Genomic DNA, 27094 nt, shown 5'->3' on the forward strand with positions numbered 1-27094 from the left:
CATCTGGTAAAACAAACACGTCGGAATCATTAGAAAATTGTGAAAAATAAAAAAGATAAAAAAGGAGGACTTGCCCTAAGAGATATGAAGCCATTTCTAACTCAATAACTACAGGCTGGTGTACTGGGGCTACAGTGTTCAGTGGTACTAAAGAGAATTCAAACACAGTATAAAGTATATATATGTATGACATTTCAAATGGAGGGGGGGATGAGAACAATGAGATAAAAACAGGGTAACAACTGTCTACCCTTTGGGGGAAAAAAAAAGTTAGAATACCTAAATCTATACATCAAAATAATTCCAGACAGGGCAAAGGAACATTTTTAAAAAAACAAAACCATCAAAATTAGAGAAATACAGGATAAGATTTATATAATCTTGGGTTGGCAATCCTTCTAAACATGAACCTAGGGCCAGAAGGCAAAAAGGAAAATATTTATCCATTTTTAATTTTTTTTTATTTTTTTAGTCATTTTTAATGCATTTTTCCCTGTGCACAAGAGAAATAACTGATAGAGTCAAAAGATACAGTTTCCTTTATACACAGCAGTTAAAAGTAATGCAAACGTCACATGACATTTTCAGTGAAAGTTACATTTCCAATTACAAATCAAAATGCGTATTAGGGTCTCTTTACGGGAGAAGCTGAGAAGGAAGTCTTAAAAAAAGCACTTTCCTGGCATTACTATACTGATCCTTCAGGCTGCACTAAGATTAAGATCATATACAATCAATTTGCAAATGTTGACACAATGTCACACTGTAAGTTTTCTGTACAATTAAATGTATACGTAGAGATACCAGGATAAACATTTCTACTATATTTTAACTGAACTTGCCTAGCCAACATTTCCACTGAGAAGTTTATCAAAGATGCTGTAAGATTCTACAAAATTGTGAGATATACCGAGCTCCAGAAATATTTCTTATATCGTTTCTCATTTTGGTTATACATATTCTGCTCAGAGATTCTGTTGTAATATTTCTAGATGTACAGTTCCAATTGTGCTTACTGTACTGTGTATAAATATAGCAAAAAAGATCAAATGGTATAAATCTTACAGCATTTTGCTAGCAAAAATACATGCCAAAGTCACAATAAGCAATATTGTACCACAAATTAGAGCTTCAATTAACTTATGTTTTAATATTTTCATTCTACATTTAATTACTATCATAGGATAATGTTTAAAATGCAAATAAATTGGACATCTGTAGGACAAAACTTGTTCACCCAACTGTAAAGGTTGATACCTGTTTCCAAAAATCACAATAAAAGCAGAAATGTTTGCATGCAACACCTTTGAGTGAAACAGCATTGATTCCCACCATTCAAAACAGAGAAGGAAGGAAGGAAGGAAGGAAGGAAGGAAAGGAGGGAGGGAGGGAGGGAGGGAGAAGGGAAGGGAAGAGGGAAGGGAGGAGGGAAGGGGGGAGGGAAGAAACAAAGAGGGAGGAAAGGACTCCACCTTAAAATGCATATTAAATTTGTAACTAGACAGATTTAAAAGAATCAAAGTGAAAGTAAAATACAATTATGTGTGTTTAAAGATTTAAGAGCCATTATCAAAAATAAGATACATTTTTTCAAGGTACAGAAATGTAATTATGATGGTTGGGAACCCAGCAGCCTCTCAATGGCTGCATTGATGTCGCCTCCTGTTGCTATTAGAGCCTGCAAGTTTGCTTCCCGGTTTAAGAACCCCATTGCGTTGAGCTGTTCCAGTTGTTGTTGAAATCTGACTTCTGGATTCGGCAGCTGCGGAGGATTTGCTCCAGCCAGAGCCTGCACCATTTGCTGAATGAACTGCTGGTTGGGTCCAGATTCCGATGTTGGGCTCGTAGTTTCACTGGGTGCAGAGCTAGATACAGGGGGCCCAGGGGGGGCGCCTGAGCCAGTGGAGCCAGGGGGACCTGCAGGGCCAGTGGGTCCTATGGGTCCAATGGGGCCTATGGGAGTAAACGGGACTATGGGGCCAATGGGGCCTATGGGTGTGACTGGGCCTACAGGGCCTATAGCCGTTCCCAGCACCCCCACCCCCACACCTGGAGTGAAGCTTGGAATAAGGCCAGGTGCTTCAGTGGCTAATGTCTGTAGCCCCTGCTGGATCTGCATTAAAGCCTGCATTGCTCTTGGGTTTGACATGGCTGACAGTGTGTCTGGATTCTGCATCTGCTGCAGGAAAGCAGGGAGCTGTGGACGCATCTGCTCCTGCAGCTGAGGATTTGCAGTAAACACAGGGCTATTCAGCATCATCTGTGCAGCCAAATCTGGATTCTGGGTCAGCGACTGCATCATGCTTCTCATATAGGGTGCAGACAGCATATTCTGGATCAGCTGGGGGTTTTCAGTTATCTGTTGCAGCAAGCTCTGCATTCCTGGGGTGCTGAAGATGCTGGCGACATAATTAGCTGCAGCCACTGTGTTCCCCGTAGCACTGCTAGAGCTAGTGCCAGATCCACTGCCACTGCTCGTTGTTGTGCTGGTGGTCGCAGAACTCTGGGTAGCCGGTGGTGGCGCCCACGGATTGGGTAGTGGATCGCGATTTTCTGTGCGGGAAGGCTGCGTACCTTCCCCAGAGGAGGAACTGCTCCCCACCGAGGCAAACGGATTACCCCCAAACTGCTCTTGTGCGGCATTCAGCATGGGTTCTTGAATGTCAGTGTACATGCGCCGTAAAGCATTGTAGCCACCTGGGATGCTTTCAAGATTGCTGAGAGCCAGGTCTTGATTTCTCATCATTTCTTGCATCATAGCTGGATTCCTGGCGATTTCGAGGGTCTGCCTCATTATATCTGGGTTGTTGAGCAGGTGACTGATTTCTGGGTTTCTCTGAATCAATTGTTGCATCTGTGGATTGGCCATAATGAGCTGCCTCATCAGATCAGGATTCGAAAGCATGCTCTGAACAAAGGGGTTTTCCATGATTTGGATCATCATCTCAGGGCTCGACAGGAGCTGCTGCTGCATCTGGTTCTGGAGCTCAGAGAAGTTGGTCGAGCTCAGGCCCAGGCTGCTAAGGCCTGCAAGTCCTCCCAGGCTCCCCAACCCAAACGGGTTGCTATTTGTGGAAATAGGTGTGGAGTTACTCCTGGGAGTCGACGCGGTGGTAGTATTAGTTCCCGCGGCATTACTAGGCTGGGTGGACTGGCCCTGAGGTCGGTTCTGGCTTTTGATGACAAGATGAACAGTCAGTCCATCATGGATGCCATGCTGAATCAAGGTATCTTGATCTTTTAAGATTTTTCCGGCAAAAATCAGCACTAGCTGATCCGTTTGGGATTTGAAGCGTTTCGAAATCGCTTCCTTAAACTGCTGGACTGAGCTGTTCTCGGGCACTGCGAACTCCTCTTTCTCTTTGGGGGTCTTCACAGTGACTTTGATAATTTTGGGCTCCGCCGGGGCAGAGGCAGGGCCTTGGGCCGCAGCAGAGCCGCGGGAGGGGCGCGGGGGGCCGCTGCTCTCGCCGTTCTCAGCCATGGCGGCCGCAGTGACGCAGGCAGACAGGGAAGGCGCGGGCGGGCGGGCGGGCGAGAGAGAGAGCGAGGGAAGAAGGAAGGAAGGAGGCACCGCCGCAGCAGGCTGGGCCGGGCTGGGCGGGGAGCGCGGAGCACGGTACCTCTGTGTTGAAGACTGCGGATCCCTGGTCCTCCGGTGGAGAGAGGGCTCCGAGTAGGCCGCGGGCCGAGGTCTCGCCGTTCAGGTCTCTGGGCCGCCGCCGCCGCCGCCGCCGCCGTGTGATCCCACCGCGCGGTCTCCCAGCAGCTCGCGCAGCTGCTCCGCCCGCTCCTCCCCGCCCCTTCCCCTCCCCCAGTTCCGCGCTCGCCTCCCCGCCCCCCTCTGCTGACGCGGCGCCAGGCCCAGGGTGATAGAGTCGACTCGGTCAAAATTAAAAACTTATGTACTGAAAAAAAAAAAAAAAAAAGATGAGGGGGAGAGAGAGAAACAGAGAGAAAGAAACAAAGGGACAACAGAAGACAAGAGAAAAGAGAGGGAAGGAAGGAGGAAGAGGGGAAAGGGAGCCAGCTTCTATAAAGGACATTAAAGACTAATGGAGAATATATATATATATATATATATATATATATATATATATATTTATATATATATATATTCATATATTTATATATATTCCATCAGGCAGTGAAGTGAAAAGATGAAAGCCTGAATCAGATCGACCCGAAGTAAAAGATAAAAAATGAGAACCAAAGAACTCTGACAAAGCAAAAAGGAAAAGATGAACACCCCCCTTGGGGGAAGGGAAGAGGACTGGGCAAGAGCCTGCATTTTACAAAAGAAGTGCACATGGCCAATGGGCATATAAAAGGATGATTAAGCTCACTAGCAATCAAAGAATTTCAAATTAAAACAATGAGACTCTTCTGTCTTATATTGGCAAAGTTGAAAAATAATAATAAACCTTATCATTGAGAGAGAGCTGAGAAAATGAACTTTCATGCCAACTGAAGTGTAAGTTGTTATCTTAAGGCAATTTTAACATATATGTAAACATTTTAAATATTTCCACCTTTATTTGGAAATGCCTCATTTAGAGACCTCACCTATGAAAATAATTGAATAAGGACACAAAAATACATATGTATAAACTGTACATGCACTGAAGCATTTAAAAAATATTTTAAAAGGTAATCAGTGTCTCTTTACACAGGATTGGTCAGATATATTATGATATTACCATACAAAAAATAATATTCACTGTTTAAGAAACAGGTGGTTAATTTGTATGATAAAAAGAGTACATGAAATAAATGGTAGTTACAGGGAAATTACAGAGTATTTTCACTTTCAGTTTTATATATTTCCATACAATTAGAAATTATACAATCACATGTTTCAATACCAAAAAATACAGTAAATATATTTTTATGTTAAAACTATTTGTTATAAACAGTTTGTATGTATAAACTGTCTTTAAAGACAATGTATGTGTATGTATAAAAAGAAACCTGGAACACTATACACAAGTATGTTAATGGTGGTTATTACTAGGTGCTAAAATTATGAATAACTGTTCCTTTTTTTTTTTTGCTGAGTTAGGTCTTCGTTGCTGCACGAGGGCTTTCTCTAGTTGTGGCGAGCGGGGGCTACTCTTCGTTGTGGTGCATGGGCTTCTCATTGCAATGGCTTCTCTTGTTGTGAAGCACGGGCCCTAGGCACACGGGCTTCAGTAGTTGTGGCAGGCAGCTCAGTAGTTGTGGCATGCAGGCTCCAGAGCGCAGGCTCAGTAGTTGTGGCACAGGGCTTAGTTGCTCCTCAGCATGTGGAATATTCCCAGACCAGGGATTGAACCCGTGTCCCCTGCATTGGCAGGCAGATTTTTTTTTTCTTTTGCAGTACGCAGGCCTCTCACTGTTGTGGCCTCTCCCGTTGCGGAGCACAGGCTCCGGACGCACAGGCTCAACAGTCATGACTCACGGGCCTAGCTGCTCCACGGCCTGTGGGATCTTCCCGGACTGGGGCATGAACCCGTGTCCCCTGCATCGGCAGGCTGACTCTCAACCACTGCACCACCAGGGAAGCCCAGCATGCAGATTCTTAACCACTGTGCCAACAGGGAAGTCCCCTGTTCCTTTTTTTTTTAAATAAAAATTTAAAATTTCTGATGACTTTTATAAGTATGCACTGCGTTTACAATTTTTAAAAATGAGAAGGTATTTTGGTGAGAAATTATAGGTAGAAATTGACAGGCACACAATAGTAGTGGCAACTATTAACACATGTATCTAATTTAGTTACAAATTAAGTAGGAGAAATAAAGATCTAGCCCTTGAATAATAGAATGAATAATTTCAAATTTATGTATAAATTTATAATTCTGGTTTATACCATGCAAAAAAGTACCTTTTCCCCCTAGTATCCAGCCAACATTTAATAACATTTAGGCCATAAATGCTTTAATAAATCTCAAGATAAGAAAAAAATATAGGTATATGATATCTCTCAATAGGGGCATGGATTAATATAGTGTGATTAATGTGATTATTAGAATACAGAATATAAAAGGAATGAACTAGATCTAAATATATTTATATATATATAGATCTCAAAAACCTAATTAATTAGCAAAACACTCTATGGTGTTTATAGATGCATTCATATGTATGTGAAGCTATTGAAAATATACTAGAATGATTCATACCAAATTTGCACCCATGAAGAAGAGGAAATGAAATAGGACACAAGACAGTAATTAAAACGAAATTTAATTAAATCTCTAAAAATATATTTCCTCTTTTAAATGGAAGCGAATATGGCAAAATAGCAAGAGTTTATTCTAGGTGGTAGGGATAAGAGTATTTGTTATAATACTATTTTATATTTTTTTTAGGTTTTTAATTTTCTCAAAAAAGAAAAAATTAAGAAAGTATCACAGGTCATCTTCCTTGATCTCAGTAGAACAAAACTAGATATTAATAATGAAACTGTGAATGAAAAACTCAACCACTTGAAAATTAAAACAGAATTAAACACTTTTGGGACAAAGTGCAAATCAAAGTTCTTATTAGAGTGAATTTAGAAAAATAATGATAATGAGAACATAAACATTCATAATTATGATGGGATTTCCCTATATGTGATCTGAGGATCTCATTCAAAAATACGGATTTCTTGGGCTTCCCTGGTGGCGCAGTTGTTGAGAGTCCGCCTGCTGATGCAGGGGCCACGGGTTCGTGCCCCGGTCCGGGAAGATCACACAGGCCGCGGAGCAGCTAGGCCCGTGAGTCATGACCGCTGAGCCTGCGCGTCCGGAGCCTGTGCTCAGCAACGAGAGAGGCCACAATAGTGAGAGGCCCACGTACCGCAAAAAACAAACAAACAAACAAACAAAAAAAACAGATTTCTAGACCCCACTCCAAACTTACCAAAATACAAGTGGTGCTCAGGAATCTGCATTCTTATCAAGCTTCAGTTTAGTCGTATTTGATTTAACTATGTGAATGAGCTCAGAGTCAAATTTATACACTCAAAGATCTTAAATACCAAAGAATAGGGAGAGAAAAAATTAATTAGGCATTCAAATAAAGAGGACAACAGAAAAAAGAGGGAAGGAGGGTGATGGCTACAAAATAATAAAAGTCAAACATTAATGAATTAACAGACTCAAAAAATGAAATTTGCTAAGAAAATCTAAGAAGGTCTTTGAAGAACAAGTCAAATAGATAAACCATTATAATTAGGTGATTCTCTTACAAGTCTCACCAAGGAACACAGCATGGGCAAAAGCACACTCATCCTCTTCCTGAATTCTCCTAAAAGCACTTTTCTTTTCCTACTGTAAGCTCTTTATCCCTGGTGGTGCAGTGGTTAAGAATCCACCTGCCAATGGAGGGGACACGGGTTCGATCCCTGCTTCAGGAACATCCCACATGCCATGGAGCAACTAAGCCCTTGTGCCACAACTGCTGAATCCCACACATCTAGAGCCCATACTCCGCAACAAGAGAAGCCCCTGCTCACCACAACTAGAGAAAGCCCACACGAAGCAACGAAGACCCAACAGAGCCAAAAATAAATAAATGAATAAATAAATTAAAAAATAACCCAATAAATAGTAATCATCCTGAGTTCTTCCATAGAGGGTAATTTCTGAGAAACTGAAAGACTTTGTCAAAGAGGTCTCCCCACGGGCGGCGGAGGAAGACCACAGTTTGGGCTCAGTAGATAGAGATTTAGTGTTATTTTGACCATTGTTTTCTCTCTCCACCCCAGATTTATTGAGATATAGTTGACATATAACACTGTGTAAATTTAAGGTGTACAGCCCATTGATTTGATATACATATATACTGAAAAATGATTACCATTGCAGCATTATCAGGTCACATAATGACCTTTTCTTTTTTGTGGTGAGAACATTTAAGATCTATTTTCTTAGCAACGTTCAAGTATACAATACAGCATTATTAACTAAAATCACCATGCTGTACATTAGATCCCTGGAACTTATTCATCTCGTAACTGGAAATTCATAGCCTTTGACCAACATCTCCCCAATTCCCCTCATCCCCAAGCCCCTAGTAAACACCATTCTACCCTCTGTTTCAACGAGTTTGGCCAAAAGCACATTATCTTGAATTCTCTTCATTTATCTTATAAATCATGTTATTTTTTGCATTTTATTCCAAAATATATCCACTTTAATGTTTTAAATTACAACTAAATAAAATTAGCATTCCAGCAGTTAAATGAACACGGCTTTGTTAGTGAGAAGTGCAACATTAATTAGCTGAAACTTAAAAAAGGAGCAACAAGATAATTACATGAAAAGTAGAATTCTATGAAGTAGATTTAATCACAGATAAAGGGTATATTTTTGAGAATTATGAGAAAAGACTTTGTACAAATCTTTGCTAATGACAAAGAAAAACGGATCACTGTATTACTTTTCTAGGAAGGTGTACATGACCAAAGTATATTCAAGAAGTAGAAAACCTTAGCAGGTCACGTAAGAAATTTGTAAGAAAAAAAAAAGAAGAAATGAAATAATTAACTATTTTAAAATCAGCTTTCTTATTCAAGGTGGCAACTAAGCCTATGCTTTTACCTCCTATCTTTACCAAATACCATTGAACTGACAAAAATGACATGAGAAACACAATAAATCCCTAATGTGTTGGAAAGTTGGAAAGAGTGAAACTTTCCATGAATCTTCATTTTAAATGCCAAAATAAATTCTAGATAAAAAATGAAATCATAAAATTTGCAGAAAACTATTATAGCAAATATTTATATAACCTAGGTTTGGTTATGGCCTTTCTAAAACAAACAAAAAAAATAAATAAATGGAGAGAGAGACAGATTTCCTAAGGATTTTTAAACTTCTATATATCAAAAATACAATAAAAATTAAAAGATTGAAGTCAAACTAAAAGAAATTGCAACATTTATAGTACATGAAGTCTTAATATTCTTGACATAACACACTTCTTACAAGTCATTTTTTTAAATGAACACCATAAGAGAAAAATAGATAGAAGACATTAACTAGTATGTTAATGTCACAAAAGGGGAAAAAAGGGTCAGGAAGGAAGGAAGGAAGGAAGGAAAAGTGAAGGAGGAAAGAAAAAGAAAAAAAAATTAACTTCTTTAAATAAAAAAATACAAATTAATATAACTGAAATATTTTGTCTATTAAATTAAAGAGAACAATATAATATTTAGTCCTGACATAGTTAAGCTAGACTGCCTAGCTTCAAATCCTGGTTCCACTACTTCCACTTTTTCACTACATGATGTTGGGCAAGTAATTTAACCTTCTGTGCCTTGATATTTGTCATCTGTGAAATGAGCTTTCTGGAAATCAAATAAATTAACATATGTGAAGCACTTAGAACAGTGCCCCATTCATAGTAAGCACTATATGAATAATATTATTGTTACTATTATTAGAAGAAACAGGACCTCATTCCTACTGGGAATTAGGTTACTTGGTATGTTCAACTTATCTGAAGGACAATTTGCTAATAAACACTGAAAGCTTAATAAAACATGCAGACAATTTTACTGAGTAATTCTTCTTTAGGAATTTATCCTAAATTTCTGTTGTTGGGGTCTTGAAGTGATTGTACTAATTAAATGTAGTATATCTACAGAATTTAAGGGAAATCCTATGGCTGCTCCCCACTCCTACTGATGCACATAGGGGCAAATAATACAAGCAGAACTAGAGAGACAGCAGGGTGGTATAATGGCAAGAGCCTAGACTTAAGCCAAAAAGACCAGGATTTCAACTCTGGCTTGGTCACTTATGGCTGTATGACCTTAGTGCAGTTCATTTCATTTTTCTGAATCTCAGTTTCTTCATCAGCAAAACTGGGACTAACACGCATACATTTCATAGTTGTAGTAAATACATGATAGAGACATCAATTTCTCTGACACACCCTCCCTTCTGAAATAAAACAAATGAAATAAATTTACCCTTGGTAAGTTAAATTATGACCGAAAAAAGAAAAAACAAAAAAACCAGAAACAGAAACAGAAACAAAAGCAAAAAAGAAGCAGTAAAGGATCAGACCAAAGATAGTCTACCTGGCAGATATATATTATGTTCTAGAGATGTATATTCAAATCATCTATCATTCTTGTTCTGACTCTATAGTACCTGTAATCTTCTAATAATCTTTATTTTTCATTTAGCTTGCATATAAAAAAGAATACACAAGTCAGGCTTTCTTGAATGTTCAGAAATTCTGGTGCTATATACCCACTTTAAACTTTAGCACATGAGTTACAAACTGGCAACTCATGGACTGGCTTTGGCCTGCCAACACCTAATACTTGGTAAATTTCCCATACCAATCCACATTTCAAGCTTTTCTTTTAAAACTGGATGATATGGCTATATTAGACTAATACACTTGAAGGGCCACAGTTTGACTGGAGCTGAGTAGTGGCTGTCCCTTTTAGACAAGGCATGTGTTCTGACTCTACCAAGTCCACTTTATTAAATTGCTTATCTAGTTGGTCCCATAGGCATTGGAGTTTTTGACCCTTTCTGGAAGAGTTCAAGCTGTCCCTTCCCTCATTCTATCTCCTGAAGAGTAGAAGCACTGAGGCACTGAGGTGAGTTGCAAAATCCAAGAACACACTTGTGTCACTTTATTAGAATGTGGGGTGTTCACCCTGGGGGGGAGTATAAATATGTCTGTATTGGCACAAACACTCCATCGATGATGGTGACGATGAAGAGGATGATGATAGCAGCCAATACTTACTTTTCCTTCAGTTTATCTTTCCATGTCATTTACCATCAGAGCTATGGGACTTTCCAACTGAACACTGGGAACTTCCAACTGAACACTGGGAGTTGAGCAGGATATGAGATGGGGTTGATTTAAGCCTATTTCCTACAAACAAGAAATAGGGGACACAGAAAGGCTTTTGTGCCCGGGAGCCCCCAGGGTTCTGCTCGGTTTCAATGGTAAAAATCAGTTGTTCCACCAGATATAGCAGTGGTAGCAGTATTATCTATAGCAAGTCTTCAAATTGAGTTTGTCTACACAAAGTCTTTTCAAACAGTAGGAGGATAAAGATAGTAGCTTAAAGAGAATCAATTTCTAGATACTCAATTTCCATATAGCTTCTTTCCTAAAATTGATCTGCTAGAAAATGTCCCTTTTTGCAATTTACCTTTTCCCGCTTTACAAAATAAAGGCATACTTCTGTCTTACTTCGAAGATTTGACAATATTGCACGCCTTTGGGGATGAAAACCTTGAGTTTGTTTACAAAGGGAAAATTTGAAGTACATATTGGTGTCCACATTGAGAAAGTGAATGACTCTAAACACTATGTAATAAATCATTTTGCAAGTCTGTAATTTCCAATTCTTTGTCTTGGACAAAATTGAAGGAGGACCTAATTGAATTGTCAGCTGATAAATGATTTAAATGATTTATGAAGATGGATAATTATGTGATTTTTGGCATATTACCTGCAAGGAAATTAAAGATGGAAGGAAATTACTATAATAAAGTCCTTTAATTCCCAACTATTCATTTATTTATTATATATTTTAGTGCTTATATTAATTAAAAAATTAAAGGAAAAAAATGCTAGCAATGAGTACTATTCATATTTGGATAAATAAAATAATAGGGAAAAAGTCCCTCAAATGAATATTCAATTAAATTTTAACTTTTTACTTTTTAAAATTTACAAAGACTGGTGATGCATTTATATTATTTTGATTAATCATATACTGACAATAATCGAATGATAAATTAATAAGGAACAGTTTTTAACCTTTAAAATTAATTTTAATTTAAATAGTTTTTGAGGTAGGGAAATATGATACAGTGATCAATGAAAGGCTTTTGAACAAAAATATATAAAATTAGGACAAAAATTCTGCGGTGATAATAAATGGAACTATGCATTAGAGGAAAAAAATAAACAATATAAATTATCCAATAGTTAAATAAAAGTATTTTAATGTATTCTAAAAACAAACGATAAGGGGGAAGGGTAAGCTGGGACGAAGTGAGAGAGTGGCATTGACATATATACACTACCAAATGTAAAATAGATAGCTAGTGGGAAGCAGCCGCATAGCACAGGGAGATCAGCTCGGTGCTTTGTGTCCACCTAGAGGGGTGGGATAGGGAGGGTGGTAGGGAGACTCAAGAGGGAGGAGATGGGGATGTATGTATATGTATAGCTGATTCACTGTTATACAGCAGAAACTAACACCCCATTGTAAAGCAGTTATCCTTCAATAAAGATGTTAAAAAAATGATAGCTGATCTCAAATTGCTACAGTATTTAGATTCTGTTGGGTATATTTAAGAGAGTAACAGTTTATTTCAAAATGTCAGTATTCATAATACTTCAAAATTTACATTTTTGCAATATAAGTATATGATGACAAACTATTTCTTAAGGAAGTGTAGGAGATTTACAATATTATATTAGTTTCAGGTGTACAGTGTTCAGTAATCAGTATTTTTAGCAATTAGGATATTACAAGATAATGGCTATAATTCCCTGTGATATACAGTATATCCTGTTGCTTATACATTTTATACGTAGTAATTTGTCTCTGTTAATCCCATAACTCGAATTTATCCCTCCCACCTTCCCTCTCCCTTTTGGTAACCACAAGTTTGCTTTCTATATCTGTGAGATTATTTCTGTTTTGCATATACATTCCCTTGTATTTTTTTTTAAATCCACATATAAGTGATACCATACAGTATTTATCTTTTTCTGTCTGATGTATTTCAATAAGAATCATATTCTCTAAATCCATCCACGTTGCTGCAGAGGGTAGCATTTCATTCTTTTTTTATGGCTAATATTCCATTGTATATGTATATACCACATCTTCTTAACCCAGTCATATGTTGATGGGCACGTGGGTTGCTTCTGTCTTGGCTGTTCTAAGTTGTGTTACTATGAACACTGAGGTGCATGTATCTTTTTGAACTAATGTTTTCATTTTTATGGGTATATAGCCATATAACCTCCATACTGTTTTCCATAGTGGTTGCACCAATTTACATTCCCACCAAGAGAGTACAAGGGTACCCTTTTCTCCACATAGTCTCCAACATTTGTTATTTGTAGACTTTTTGATGATAGGCGTTCTGAAAGGTGCCAGGTGATATCTCATTTTTGTTTTGATTTGCATTTGTCCAATAAAGTGATGTTGAACATCTTTTCACGTGCCTGTTAGTCGTCTGTATGTCTTTTTCTGGAAAAATGTCTATTCAGGTCATCTGCCCATTTTTTAATTGAGTTGATTTTTTTTGATATTGAGTTGTATAAGCTGTTTTTATATTTTGAATATTAACCCTTTGTCAATGCATCAGTGGCAAATATTTTCTCCCATTCCATAGGTACTCTTTTCTTGTGTTGATAGATTCATTTACTGTGTAAAAGCTTTTAAGTTTAGTTAGGTTCCATTTGCTTATTTTTGCCTTTATTTCATTTGTCATAAGAGACTGATCCAAGAAAATATTGCTGCCATTTATGTCAGAGAGCGTTCAGCCTATGTTCTAAGAGTTTTATCGTTTTCTGTCTTACATTTAGGTCTTTAAAACATTTTGAGTTTATTTATGTGTATGGTGTGAGGGAATGTTCTAATCTTATTGTTTTACATGTGGCAGTCCAATTTTCCCAGCACCATTTTTTGAAGAGATGGTCTTTTATCCACTGAATATTCTTACATTTTTTGTCATAGATTAATTGACCATAGAGGCATGGGTTTATTTCCAGGCTCTCTTCTCTTTTCCTTTGATCTATGTGTTTCTTTTGGTGCCAATACCATGCTTTTTTGAAAACTGTAGCTTTGTAGTATATTCTGAAGTATAGGAGGGTTACACCAGCAGCTGTGTTCTTTTTACTCAAGATTGCTTTCCTAATCTTGGGTCTTTCGTGGTTTCATATAAACTTTAGGATTATTTGTTCTAGTTCTGTGAAAAATGGCATGGGTATTTTGATAGGAGATTGCTTTGGATAATGTGGCCATTTTAACAATATTAATTCTTCTAACCAAAGAGCATGGGATATTGTCCCTTTTTTTAGCTTCAATTTCTTTCATCAGAGTTTTATAGTTTTCAGAATATAGGTCTTTCACATCCTTGGTTAAATTTATCCCTAGGCATTTTATTCTTTTTTTTGTTGTTGTTAATTGAAGTAGAGTTGATTCACAACATTATGTTCATTTCAGGTGTACAGCACAGTGATTCACAACTTTTTTTTTTTTTTTTTTTTTTAAAGATTTTATGAGCATGGCTTTTAATTTATTTATTTAGTTATTTATTTTTGGGTGTGTTAGGTCTTCGTTTCTATGCAAGGGCTTTCTCTAGTTGCGGCAAGCGGGGGCCACTCTTCATCGCGGTGCGCGGGCCTCTCACTGTCACAGCTTCTCTTTTTACAGAGCACAGGCTCCAGACGCGAAGGCTCAGTAGTTGTGGCTCACGGGCCTCGCTGCTCCGTGGCATGTGGGATCTTCCCGGACCAGGGCTCGAACCCGTGTCCCCTGCATTGGCAGGCAGATTCTCAACCATTGCGCCACCAGGGAAGCCCGATTCACAACTTTTAAAAGTTACCAGTCACGCATTTTTAAACTTATTTTCTTTTTCTGTTTTTATTTGGTTTTTTGGTTTGTTTTACATTAAGTTCTTTATACATCAATTTATATCACATTTTTTATTCAAACAGAATGTCACAAAAGTTATAACCATCCTCATCAGTTCACTGAGTCCCATGTAATTAATCTTTTTTTCATCTTGACCTTTTGTTAGCACTTTTATGAATTCATCAGTTTTCCATTAGAGTTCTGAAAATGCTTATTCATTCAGTTCAGCAGTATAGTCAGTTATCAGAAACCTGTACTTGTCAGAGTCTTTTCCATGAATTCAAGGAATTCATGGAAAAGACTCTGACACCAGAGTACACCCAGCATCAGAGTACACCCAGAACTGTCTGTAAATGACAAAAGACTTAAAAATGACCACAGTAAAAGATTTCATGAAAGTTCATAATAATGCAATTGACAAGGAAATTTAGTTATTTCTGAGACATATATTTAGTTATTTCTGAGATATACATTTTAAAGTAATAACTAGAATTATGACCTATAACATTATACGAGAACATATAAGATTTTTAGGAATTTCATGTAATGTCTGAAGCATTTATATTAACATATTTCCATACAAATAACCTAAAGAAAGTTTAGTATTAGTTTTGTCTTTAACATTTGAATTTTATTTTATTTATATTTTTATACAGCACGTTCTTATTTGTCATCAATTTTATACACATCAGTGTATACATGTCAATCCCAATCGCCCAATTCAGCACACCACCATCCCCACAACCCCACGGTTTTTCCCGCCTTGGTGTCCATATGCTTGTTCTGTACATCTGTGTCTCAATTTCTGCCATGCAAACCAGTGCATCTGTACCGTTTTTCTAGGTTCCACATACATGTGTTAATATACAATATTTGTTTTTCTCTTTCTGACTTACTAAACTCTGTATGACAGTCTCTAGATCCATCCACGTCTCAACAAATGACTCAATTTCGTTCCTTTATATGGCTGAGAAATATTCCATTGTATATATGTATCACAACTTCTTTATCCACTCATCTATCGATGGGCATTTAGGTTGCTTCCATGACCTGGCTATTGTAAATAGTGCTGAAATGAACACTGGGGTGCATGTGTCTTTTTGAATTATGGTTTTCTCTGGGTATATGCCCAGTAGTGGGATTGCTGGATCATATGGTAATTCTATTTTTAGTTTTTTAAGGAGCCTCCATACCGTTCTCCACAGTGCCTGTATCAATTTACATTCCCACCAACAGTGCAAGAGGGTTCCCTTTTCTCCACACCCTCTCCAGCATTTGTTGTTTGTAGATTTTCTGATGAGGCCAATTCTAACTGGTGTGAGGTGATACCTCATTGTAGTTTTGATTTGCATTTCTCTAATAATTAGTTATGTAGAGCAGCTTTTCATGTGCTTCTTGGCCATCTGTATGTCTTCTTTGGAGAAATGTTTATTTAGGTTTTCTGCCCATTGTTGGATTCGGTTGTTTGTTTCTTTAATATTGAGCTGCATGAGCTGTTTACATATTTTAGAGATTAATCCTTTGTCTGTTGATTCATTTGCAAATATTTTCTCCCATTCTGAGGGCTGTATTTTCGTCTTGTTTATGGTTTCCTTTGCTGTGTAAAAGCTTTTAAGTTTCATTACATCCCACTCATATATTTTTATTTTTATTTACATTACTCTAGGAGGTGGATCAAAAATCGTGCTGTGATTTATGTCAAAGAGTGTTCTTCCTATGTTTTTCTCTAAGAGTTTTATAGTGTCTGGTCTTACATTTAGGTCTCAAATCCATTTTGAGTTTATTTCTGTGTATGGTGTCAGGGAGTGTTCTAATTTCATTCTTTTACATGTAGCTGTCCAGTTTTCCCAGCACCACTTATTGAAGAGACTGTCTTTTCTCCATTGTATATCCTTGCCTCCTTTGTCGTATATTAGTTGACCATAGATGCGTGAGTTTATCTCTGAGCTTTCTATCTTGTATTGATCTATGTTTGTGTTTTAGTGCCAGTGTCATATTGTTTTCATTACTGTAGCTTTGTAGTATAGTCTGAGGTCAGCGAGTTGAATTCCTCCATCTCTGTTTTTTTCCCCTCAAGACTGCTATGGCTATTTGGGGTCTTTTGTGACTCCATACAAATTTTAAGATTTTTTATTCTAGTTCCATAAAAATTGCCATTGTTAATTTGATAGGGATTGTATTGAATCTGTAGAACGCTTTGGGTAGTATAGTCATTTTCACAATATTGATTCTTCCAATCCAAGATCATGGTATATTTCTCCATCTGTTGGTATCATCTTTAATTTCTTTCATAAGTGTCTTATGGTTTTCTGCATACAGGCCTTTTGTCTCCCTAGCTAGGTTTATTCGTAGGTATTTTATTATTTTCGTTGCAATGGTAAATGGGAGTGTTTCCTTAATTTGTCTTTCAGATTTTTCATCATTAGTGTATAGGAATACAAGAGATTTCTGTGCATTAATTTTGTATCCTGCAACTTTACCAAATTCATGATAAGCTCTAGTAGTTTTCTGGTGGCATCTTTAGGATTCTCTATGTATAGTATCATGTCATCTGCAAACAGTGACAGTTTTACTTCTTTTCCAATTTGTATGCCTTTTATTTCTTTTTCTTCTCTGATTGCCATGGCTAGGACCTCCAAAACAATGTTGAATAACAGTGGTGAGAGTGCACATCCTTGTCTTGTTCCTGATCTTAGAGGAAATGCTTTCAGTTTTTCACCATTGAGAATGATGTTTGCTGTGGGTTTGTCGTATATGGCCTTTATTATGTTGAGGTAGGTTCCCTCTATGCCCACTTTCTGGAGAGTTTTTATCATAAATGAGTGTTGAATTTTGTCAAAAGCTTTCTTGCATCTATTGAGATGATCATATGGTTTTTATTCTTAAATTTGTTAATATGTTGTATCCCATTGATTAATTTGCATATACTGAAGACTCCTTTCATCCCTGGGATAAATCCCAGGGATTTATTTATTAAAAGGATATGATCCTTTTAATGTGTTGTTGGATCCTGGTTGCTAGTATTTTGTTGAGGATTTTTGCATCTATATTCATCCTTTTTTTCTAGTATCTTTGTCTGGTTTTGGTATCAGGGTGATGGTCGCCTCATAGAATAAGTTTGGGAGTGTTCCTTCCTCTGCAATTTTTTGGAAGAGTTTGAGAGGGATGGGTATTAGCTCTTCTCTAAATGTTTGATAGAATACACTTGATAAGATATCTGCTCCTGGACTTTTGTTTCTTGGAAAATGATTAATCACAGAGTCAATTCCATTACTTGTGATTCATCTGTTCATATTTTCTATTTCTTCCTGGTTCAGTCTTGGAAGGTTATACCTTTCTGAGCATTTGCCCATTACTTCCAGGTTGTCCATTTTTTTGGCATAGAGTTGCTTGTAGTAGTCTCTTATGACGCTCTGTATTTCTGTGGTGTCTGTTGTAACTTCTCCTTTTCATTTCTAAATTTATTGATTTGAGTCCTCTCCCTCTTTTTCCTGATGAGTGTGTCTAATGGTTTATCAATTTTGTTTCTCTTCTCAAAGAACCAGCTTTTCATTTTATTGATCTTTGCTATTGTTTTCTTTGCTTCTGTTTCATTTATTTCTGCCCTGATCTTTATGATTTCTTTCCTTTTGCTAAATTTGGGTTTTGTTTGTTCTTCTGTCTCTAGTTCCTTTAGATGTAAGGTTAGATTGTTTATTTGAGATGTTTCTTGTTTCTTCAGGTAGGCTTGTACAGCTCTAAACTTCCCCTCTTAGAAATGCTGTTGCTGCATCCCATAGGTTTTGGATTGTCGTGTTTTCATTGTCATTTGTCTCTAGGTATTTTTTGATTTCCTCTTTGATTTGTTCAGTGATCTCTTGGTTATTTAGTAACATATTGTTTAGCCTCCATGTGTTTGTGTTTTTCACGTTTTTTTCCCTGTAATTCATTTCTAATCTCATAGCTTTGTGGTCATAAAAGATGCTTGATATTATTTCAATTTTCTTAAATTTACTGAGGGTTTATTTGTGACCCAAGATGTGATCTATCCTGGAGAATATTCCGTGCACACTTGAGAAAAAGTGTAATCTGCTGGTTTTGGATGGAATGTCCTATAAATATCTATTAATTCTATCTGGTCTATTGTGCCATTTAAAGCTTTTCTTTCCTTATTTATTTTCATTTTGGATCATCTGTCCATTGGTGTAAGTGAAGTGTTAATGTCCTCCAATATTACTGTTTTACTGTCGATTTCCTCTTTTATAGCTGTCATCAGTTGCCTTATATATTGAGGTGCTCCTATGTCGGGTGCATATATATTTATAATTGTTATATCTTCTTCTTGGATTGATCCCTTGATCATTATGTAGTGTCCTTCCTTGTCTCTTGTAACATTCTTTATTTTAAAGTGTATTTTTTTCTGATATGAGTATAGCTACTCCAGCTTTCTTTTGATTTCCACTTGCATGGAGTGTCTTTTTCCATCTCCTCACTTTCAGTCTGTATGTGTCCCTAGGTCTGAAGTCAGTCTCTTGTAGACAGCATATATATGGGTCGTATTTTTGTATCTATTCAGCAAGCCTGTGTCTTTTGGTTGGAGCATTTAATCCATTCACGTCTAAGGTAATTATCGATGTGTATGTTCCTATGGCCATTTTCTTAATTGTTTTGGGTTTTTATTGTAGATGCTTTTCTTCTCTTGTGTTTCCCACTTAGAGAAGTTCCTTTAGCATTTGTTGTACAGCTGGTTTGGTGGTGCTGAATTGTCTTAGCTTTTGCTTGTCTGTAAAGCTTTTGATTTCTCCATAGAATCTGAATGAGGTCCTTGCCTGGTAGAGTAATCTTTGTTGTAGCTTCTTCCCTTTCATCACTTTAAGTATATCATGCCAGTCCCTTCTGCCTTGTAGAGTTTCTGCTGAGAAATCGGCTGTTAACCTTATGGGAGTTCCCTTGTATGTTATTTGTTGTTTTTCCCTTGCTGCTTTCAATAATTTTTCTTTGTCTTTAATTTTTGCCAGTTTGATTACTATGTGTCTTGGCGTGTTTCTCCTTGGGTTTATCCTGTATGGGACTCGCTGCACTTCCTGGACTTGGGTGGCTATTTCCTTTCCCATGTTAGGGAAGCTTTTGACTATAATCTCTTCAAATATTTTCTATGGCCCTTTCTCTCTCTCTTCTCCTTCTTGGACCCCTATAATGCAAATGTTTTTGTGTTTAATGTTGTCCCAGAAGTCTCTTAGGTTGTCTTCATTTCTTTTCTTTCTTTTTTCTTTATTCTGTTCTGCAGCAGTGATTTCTACCATTCTGTCTTCCAGGTCACTTATCTGTTCTTCTGCCTCAGTTATTCTGCTATTGATTCCTTCTAGTGTAATTTTCATCCCAGTTATTGTATTGTTCATCTCTGTTTGTTCGTTCTTTAATTCTTCTAGGTCTTTGTTAAAATTTTCTTGCATCTTCTCGATATTTGCCTCCTATCTTTTTCCGAGGTCCATTATCATCTTCACTATCATTATTCTGGATTCTTTTTCTGGGAGGTTGCCTATCTCCACTTCATTTAGTTGTTTTTCTGGGGTTTTATCTTGTTCCTTCATCTGGTACAAAGACCTCTGTCTTTTCATCTTGTCTATCTTTCTGTGAATGTCCTTTATATTTTTATGTGATTTTAAATGGGCTTATATTTTTCTTCCTCTTTTTGATATTTCTTTATTAATATATAGAAATGCAACAGATTCCTGTATATTAATCTTGTGTCTGCAACTTTGCTGAATTTCGTTATTAGTTCTAGTAGTTTTTGTGTGGAGTCCTTAGGGTTTTCTATATATAGTATTATGTCATCTGCATATAATCACAATTTTACCTCTTCCTTCTAATTTGGATACCTTTTATTTCTTTTTCTTGTCTGACTGCTATGGCGAGGACTTCCAATAATATGTTGAATCAAAGTGATGAGTGGGCATCCTTGTCTCGTTCTCGATTTTAGTGGGAAGAATTTTAGCTTTTCACCATTGAGTATTGGCTGTGGGTTTGTCATAAATGACTTTTATTATGTTGAGATATGTTCCTTGTATACCCATTTTGGTAAGAGGTTTTTTTTTATCATGAATGGATGTTGAATGTTATCAAATGCGTTTTATGCATCTATTGAGATGATCGTATGGTTTTTGACTTTTCATTTGTTTATGTGGTATGTTACATTCATTGATTTATGAATGTTGAACCATCCTTGTGAACTTCAGATGAATCCCTCTTGGTCTTGGTGTATGATCTTTCTTACGTGTTGTTGGATTCTGTTTGCTAATATTTTGTTGAGAATTTTTTGCATTGATAGTCATCAAAGATACTGACCTGTAATTTTCTGTTTTGGTGGTGTCTTTCTCTGGTTTTGGTACAGGGTGATGGTGCCTTCATAGAATGTCTTTGGGAGTGTTCCCTCCTCTTCAAACTTTTGGAAGAGTTTGAGCAGGATTGGTATAATTTTTTTTGTGTATGTTCTGTAGAATTCACCTGTGAAACCATCTGGTCCTGGACTTTTGTTTGTAGGGAGTTTTTTTTTTATATTACAGATTCTATTTCACTTGTAGAGATTAGGCTGTTCAAATCATCTATTTCTTCTTGATTCAATTTTGGTTGGCTGTATGTTTCTAGAAGTTGTCCATTTCTTCTAGGTTGTCAAATTTGTTGGCATATAATTGTTCATAGTATTCATTTATGGCTTTTTTGTAGTTCTTTGGCATCAGTTGAGATTTCTCCTTTTCAATTTCTTCTTCTTATTTTTTTTTATTTGGGTTCACTCTCTTTTCTTTTTGGTGAACCTGGTCAAAGGTTTGTCAATTTTGTTTACCCTTTCAAATAATGAGCTCATTTTTCATTGATTTTTTCTGTTTTTTAAATCTCTATTTTATTTATTTACTCCCTGATCTTTATTATTTCCTTCCTTCTGCTGACTTTAGGTTTTGTTTGTTCTTCTTTTTCTAATTCTTTTAGGTGGTAAGTTAGGTTGTTTATTGAAATTTTTCTTGTTTTTTGATGAAGGCCTGTGTTGCTGTGAACTTCCCTCTAAGAACTGCTTTTACCACATCCCACAGATTTTTTATGGTTGTGTTTCATTGTCATTTGTCTCAAGGTATCTTTTTGATTTCCTTGTTGAACCAACAATTTTTTAGTAGCATTTGCTTAGTCTCCATTTAGTCATTTTTTTCTAATTTATTTTCCTGTGATTGACTTCTAGTTTCATTCCATTGTAGTCAGAGAAGATACTTGAAATAATTTCTATGTTCTTAAATTTGTTGAGGCTACTTTTTTTGCCCTAGTATGTGGTCAGTCCTAGAGAATGTTTCGTGTGCACTTGAAAATAATTTGTATTCTGGATTTTTTGCTATGTAAAGTCCTGAGAATATCAATTAAGTCTGACTATTCTATTATATCATTTAGGATCTCTGTTTCCTTATTGATCCTCTGTCTAGACTATCTGTCAATTGATGTGAGTGAGGTGTTAATGACTCCTACTATAATTGTATTCCAATTGATTTCTCCCTTTATGTCTGTTAGTATTTGTTTTATATATTTGGGTGCTCCTATATTAGGTGCATATAAGTTGATGAGTGTAATATCCTCTTCTTGCATTCATCATTTTATCATTATATAGTGTCCTTTATTTTTCTTTATAGTCTTTAAAGTTCATTTTGCCTGATATGAGTATTACAATTCCTGCTTTCTTGTCATTTCCATTTGCCTGAAATATCTTTTTCCATCCCCTCACTTTCAGTCTATGTGTGTCCCTTGACCTAATTGGGTCTCTTGTAGGCAGCATAATGTAGGCTCTTGTTTTTTTGTCTAGTCTGCCACTCTATGTCTTTTGATTGGATCATTCAGTCCATTGACATTTAATGTAATTATTGATACATATGTATGTATTGACATTTCAAACCTTGTTTTCCCAGTTGACTCTTTGTTTCTTTTTTCTTTCTTTTTTTTGTGATTTGATGATTTCCTTTTACTTTATGCTTGTGTTCTCTTTTTTTTAAGATGTTTTGAATTTGCTGTATGGTTTTGATTTGTGGTTGCCCTGTTTTTCAAGTATGTTAACTTCTTCCTATATCTGCTTGCTTTAGACTGATATTCATATAGGTTGAAACACATTCTAAAAGAAAGAAAAAGAATCGGCATTTTTCTTATCTTCTTGCTCACATTTTACGATTTTCATGTCCCTTTTTATATCTTCATGTTTATCCTTTTGCTGTTCCTTGTGTTTATCATTGCTTTCACAAATATTTTTTTTCTTTTCTTTTTGATCTGTATACTGGCTAATTTAAGTGATTTACTTTCCAATTGTGATTTCCACCTTCCTGTATCTTCTTGCTTCTTTTCTCTTTAGAGATGACCTTTCGCTATTTCTTTAAGGATAGGCTTAGTATTGCTGTATTCTTTTAGTTTTTGCTTGTGTGAGAAATTCTTTATTACTCCTCTTATTCTAAATGATAATCTTTCTGGGTAGGTTATTCTAGGTTTCAGGTTTTTCTCTTTCAAGACTTTGGATATATTTTGTCACTCCTTCTGGCCTGCAGTGTTTCTCTAGAGAAATCAGTAGGTAGACTTATGGGGGTTCCCTTGTAATTAACTCTCTGTTGTTCTTATGCTGCCTTTAGAATCCTTTCTTTAACTTTTGCCATTTTTATTATAATATGTTTTGGTGTAGGTTTGTTTGGGTTCATCTTGTCTGGGATCCTCTGTGCTTCCTGTATCTGTTTCCTTCTTAGGTTTGGGAATTTTTCAGTCATAATTTCTTCAAATATATTTTCAATACCATTTTCTCTTTCTTCCCCTTTTGGAATCCCTATTACATGTAGATTGGCCTGCTTTACATTATAACACATGTCTCTTATTTTTTAAAACATCTTTATTGGCGTATAATTGCTTTACAATGTTGTGTTAGCTTCTGCTATATAACAAAGTGAATCAGCTATATGTATACATATATCCCCTTATCCCCTCCCACTTGTGTCTCCCTCCCACTCTCCTTATTCCACCCCTCTATGTGGTCACAAAGCACCGAGCTGATCTCCCTGTGCTATGTGGGTGCTTCCCACTAGCTATCTATTTTACATTTGGCAGTGTATATTTGTAAAAGCTACTCTCTCACTTTATCCCAGCTTACCCTTCCCCCTCCCCGTGTCCTCTAGTCCATTCTCTACATCTGCATCATTATTCCTGTCCTGCCCCTAGGTTCATCAGAACTTTATTATTATTATTTTTTAGATTCCATGTATATGTGCTAGCATGTAGTATTTGCTTTTCTCTTTCTGACTTACTTCACTCTTATACAGTGCTCTTTGAACTTATTAGACCACAGAACACTTTTTGTGCTAAAGCATCCTATAAGATTTCTGTACCATGAAACTAGGTTTACTTTACTTTCATTTTATACCACTACTAAGTTTACATGAGTCTAAGTAGTCTCATGAGAAGGAAATGCAACAGCAATTACCAACTCTGAAGCTGGGAAATGAAACAGGTAATCAGGTATTTTCTAGTTTATCCACACTAGAAAATTCTTTTAAGTATTCTCAGCTCTACCAAATGGGTGGCCACACTTTTCAACAAACAAGGAAATCATGCATATGTTTACAAGTGAATTAGAACCGCTCAAAGCAAGGAAATAAGGAGAATTCTTAGCCTATCAGAACTTCAGAAATTATCTCCAGAAAAGAATGAGGGTCCTTTCTGAGAACATTTGAGGACTTTTTGTGTAGGGCATCAATGTTAGTATTCCTTCCAAGGTTTCTCAAAGTGTGTGTGTGTATACATGCACACATGCCTGTGCATATGTACACACATATGTGTATGTGTTATAAGAGAGGTTAATAGGTTTAAAAAGTGATTCCAAAATAAGTCTGGGAAACACTGGGATCAAACACAGTCAAACAAATTTCTTTATCATTCTAAAGTGCATTGTAACTCTACAAGAGGCAAACATGCTATGTGGTATTTATGTGACCATTAGACTCTATAATATCATGTAGAACTTGTGTTCCACAGGACACACTTTGGGAAATAGTGGTCCACTCAATAGAATTTAGGTTTCTTCTAAGTGTAAGGCCTGACAATGGAAAAAGAAAATATTTCTGAAGCTGAGGATAAACAAATTAAAGATCCTAGAATAATTGTTAGCAGAAACCAAGGTTGGAACATTTAAAAGCAGATGTAAATAGTCATATATTACCAATGGGGGTATTCTTTTACCTTTTTTTGTGCACAAATATTTCTTTTTTAAAAAAATAATATTAAACATCTTTCTTGGAGTAATATTGCTCACAATGGGGTGTTAGTTTCTGCTTTATAACAAAGTGAATCAGCTATACACACACATATATATATATATATATGTATATAGCTGATATGTTATATATATAGGGATATATGTATAATGGGGATATATGTGTGTGTATATATATATATATATATATATATATATATACACACATATATATACATGTATCCCCATATTTCCTCCCTCTTGCATCTCCTTCCCACCTTCCCTATCTCACCCCTCTAGGTGGTCACAAAGCACTGAGCTGATCACCTTGTACTATGCGGCTGCTGCCCACTAGCTATCTATTTTACATTTGGTAGTATATAAAAGTACATGCCAATATCTCACTTCGTCCCAGCTTCCATTCCCTTTCCCCGTGTCTTCAAGTACATTCTCTAGGTCTGCAACTTTATTCCTGTCCTACCCCTAGGCTCTTCAGAACTTTTTTTTTTTTTTTTAGATTTCATATATATGTGTTAGCATACGGTATTTGTTTTTCTCTTTCTGACATACTTCACTCTGTATGATAGATTCTAGGTCCATCCACCTCACTACAAATAACTCAATTTTGTTTCTTTTTATGGCTGAGTAATATATATATCTATATATCTATATATCTATATCTATATCTATATCTATATATATCTATATCTATCTATATCTATATCTATATATATCTATATATATCTATATCTATATCTATATCTATATCTATATCTATATCTATATATATATGCCACATCTTCTTTATCCATTCATCTGTCAATGGACACTTCGGTTGCTTCCATGTCCTGGCTATTGTAAATAGTGCTGCAATGAACATTATGGTACATGATTATTTTTGAATTATGGTTTTCTCAGATTATATGTCCAGTAGTGGGATTGGTGGGTAGTATGTTAGCTCTATTTTTAGTTTCTTAAGGAACCTCCATACTGTTCTCCATAGTGGCTGTATCAATTTACATTCCCACCAACAGTGCAAGAGAGTTGCCTTTTCTCCTCACCTCCTCCAGAATTTATTGTTTCTAGCTTTTTTGATGATGGCAACTCTTACTAGTTTAAGGTGATACCTCACTGAAGTTCTGATTTGCATTTCTCTAATGATTAGTGCTGTTGAGCATCCTTTCATGTGTTTGTTGGCAATCTGTATATCTTCTTTGGAGAAATGTCTATTTAGGTCTTCTCCCCAATTTTGGATTGTGTTGTTTGTTTTTTTGATATTGAGCTGCATGAGCTGCTTGTGTATTTTGGAGATTAATCCTTTATCAGTTGCTTCATTTGCAAATATTTTCTCCGATTCTGAGGGTTGTCCTTTTGTCTTTTTATGGCTTCCTTTGCTGTGCAAAAGATTTTAAGTTTCACTAGGTCTCATATGTTTATTTTTGTTTTTATTTCCATTTCTCTAGGATGTGGGTCAAAAAGGATCTTGCTGTGATTTATGTCATAGAGTGTTCTGCCTATGCTTTCCTCTAAGACTTTTATAGTACCTTGCCTTACACCTAGGTCTTTAATCCATTTTGAGTTTATATTTGTGCATGGTGTTAAGGTGTCTTCTAATTTCATTCTTTTCCATGTAGCTGTCCATTTACCACAGCAGAAGTTATTAAACATGCTGTCTCTTCTCCATTGTATACTCTTGCTTACTTTAACAAAGTTAAGGTGACAATATGTGCGTGGGTTTATCTCTGGGCTCTCTATCCTTTTCCATTGAGTTATACTTCTGTTTTTGTACCAGTACCATACTGTCTTGATTACTGTATCTTTGTAGTATAGTCTGAAGTCTCGAGCATGATACCTCCAGCTCCGTTTTTCTTTCTCAAGATTGTTGTGGCTATTCGTGGTCTTTTGTGTTTCCATACAAATTGTGAAATTTTTTGTTCTTGTTCTGTGAAAAATGCCATTCGTAGTTTGATTGGGATTGACCTCAATCTGTAGATTGCTTTGGGTAGTATAGTCATTTTCACAGTGTTGATTCTTCCAATGCAAGTCATGGTAATCTCTCCATCTGTTTGTAACATCTTTAATTTCTTCCATCAGTGTCTTATAGTTTTATGCATACAGGTATTTTGTCTCCTTAGATAGATTTAATCCTAGGTATTTTATTCTTTTTTTTTGCAATGGTAAATGGGAGTTTTCCCTTATATTCTCTTTCAGATTCTTCATCATTAGTGTATAAGAATGCATGAGGTTTCTGT

General features: G+C 36.4%; 2 protein-coding genes across 2 annotated transcripts in view; both read right to left on the reverse strand.

The window, feature by feature from the left end:
- The window catches only part of LOC308609414 (uncharacterized protein), a gene marked incomplete at its 5' end in the record, with an annotated part of 115628 nt that overhangs the window by 73451 nt on the left and 15083 nt on the right, over positions 1–27094 (reverse strand). The window contains 2 exons of the mRNA XM_081223089.1: positions 3624–3908; positions 10777–10828. Of these exons, the coding sequence (XP_081079215.1) occupies positions 3624–3908; positions 10777–10828 (337 nt within the window). The remainder of the gene's footprint in view (positions 1–3623; positions 3909–10776; positions 10829–27094) is intronic.
- UBQLN2 (ubiquilin 2) lies at positions 524–3630 on the reverse strand. The gene has a single exon (XM_081223209.1). It carries the CDS (start codon positions 3482–3484, stop codon positions 1610–1612), a length of 1875 nt encoding a protein of 624 aa, XP_081079335.1. The 5' UTR covers positions 3485–3630; the 3' UTR covers positions 524–1609.

The sequence above is a fragment of the Mesoplodon bidens genome, assembly GCF_964165515.1.
Source record: "Mesoplodon bidens genome assembly, chromosome: X".
Classification (NCBI taxonomy): Eukaryota; Metazoa; Chordata; class Mammalia; order Artiodactyla; family Ziphiidae; genus Mesoplodon; species Mesoplodon bidens.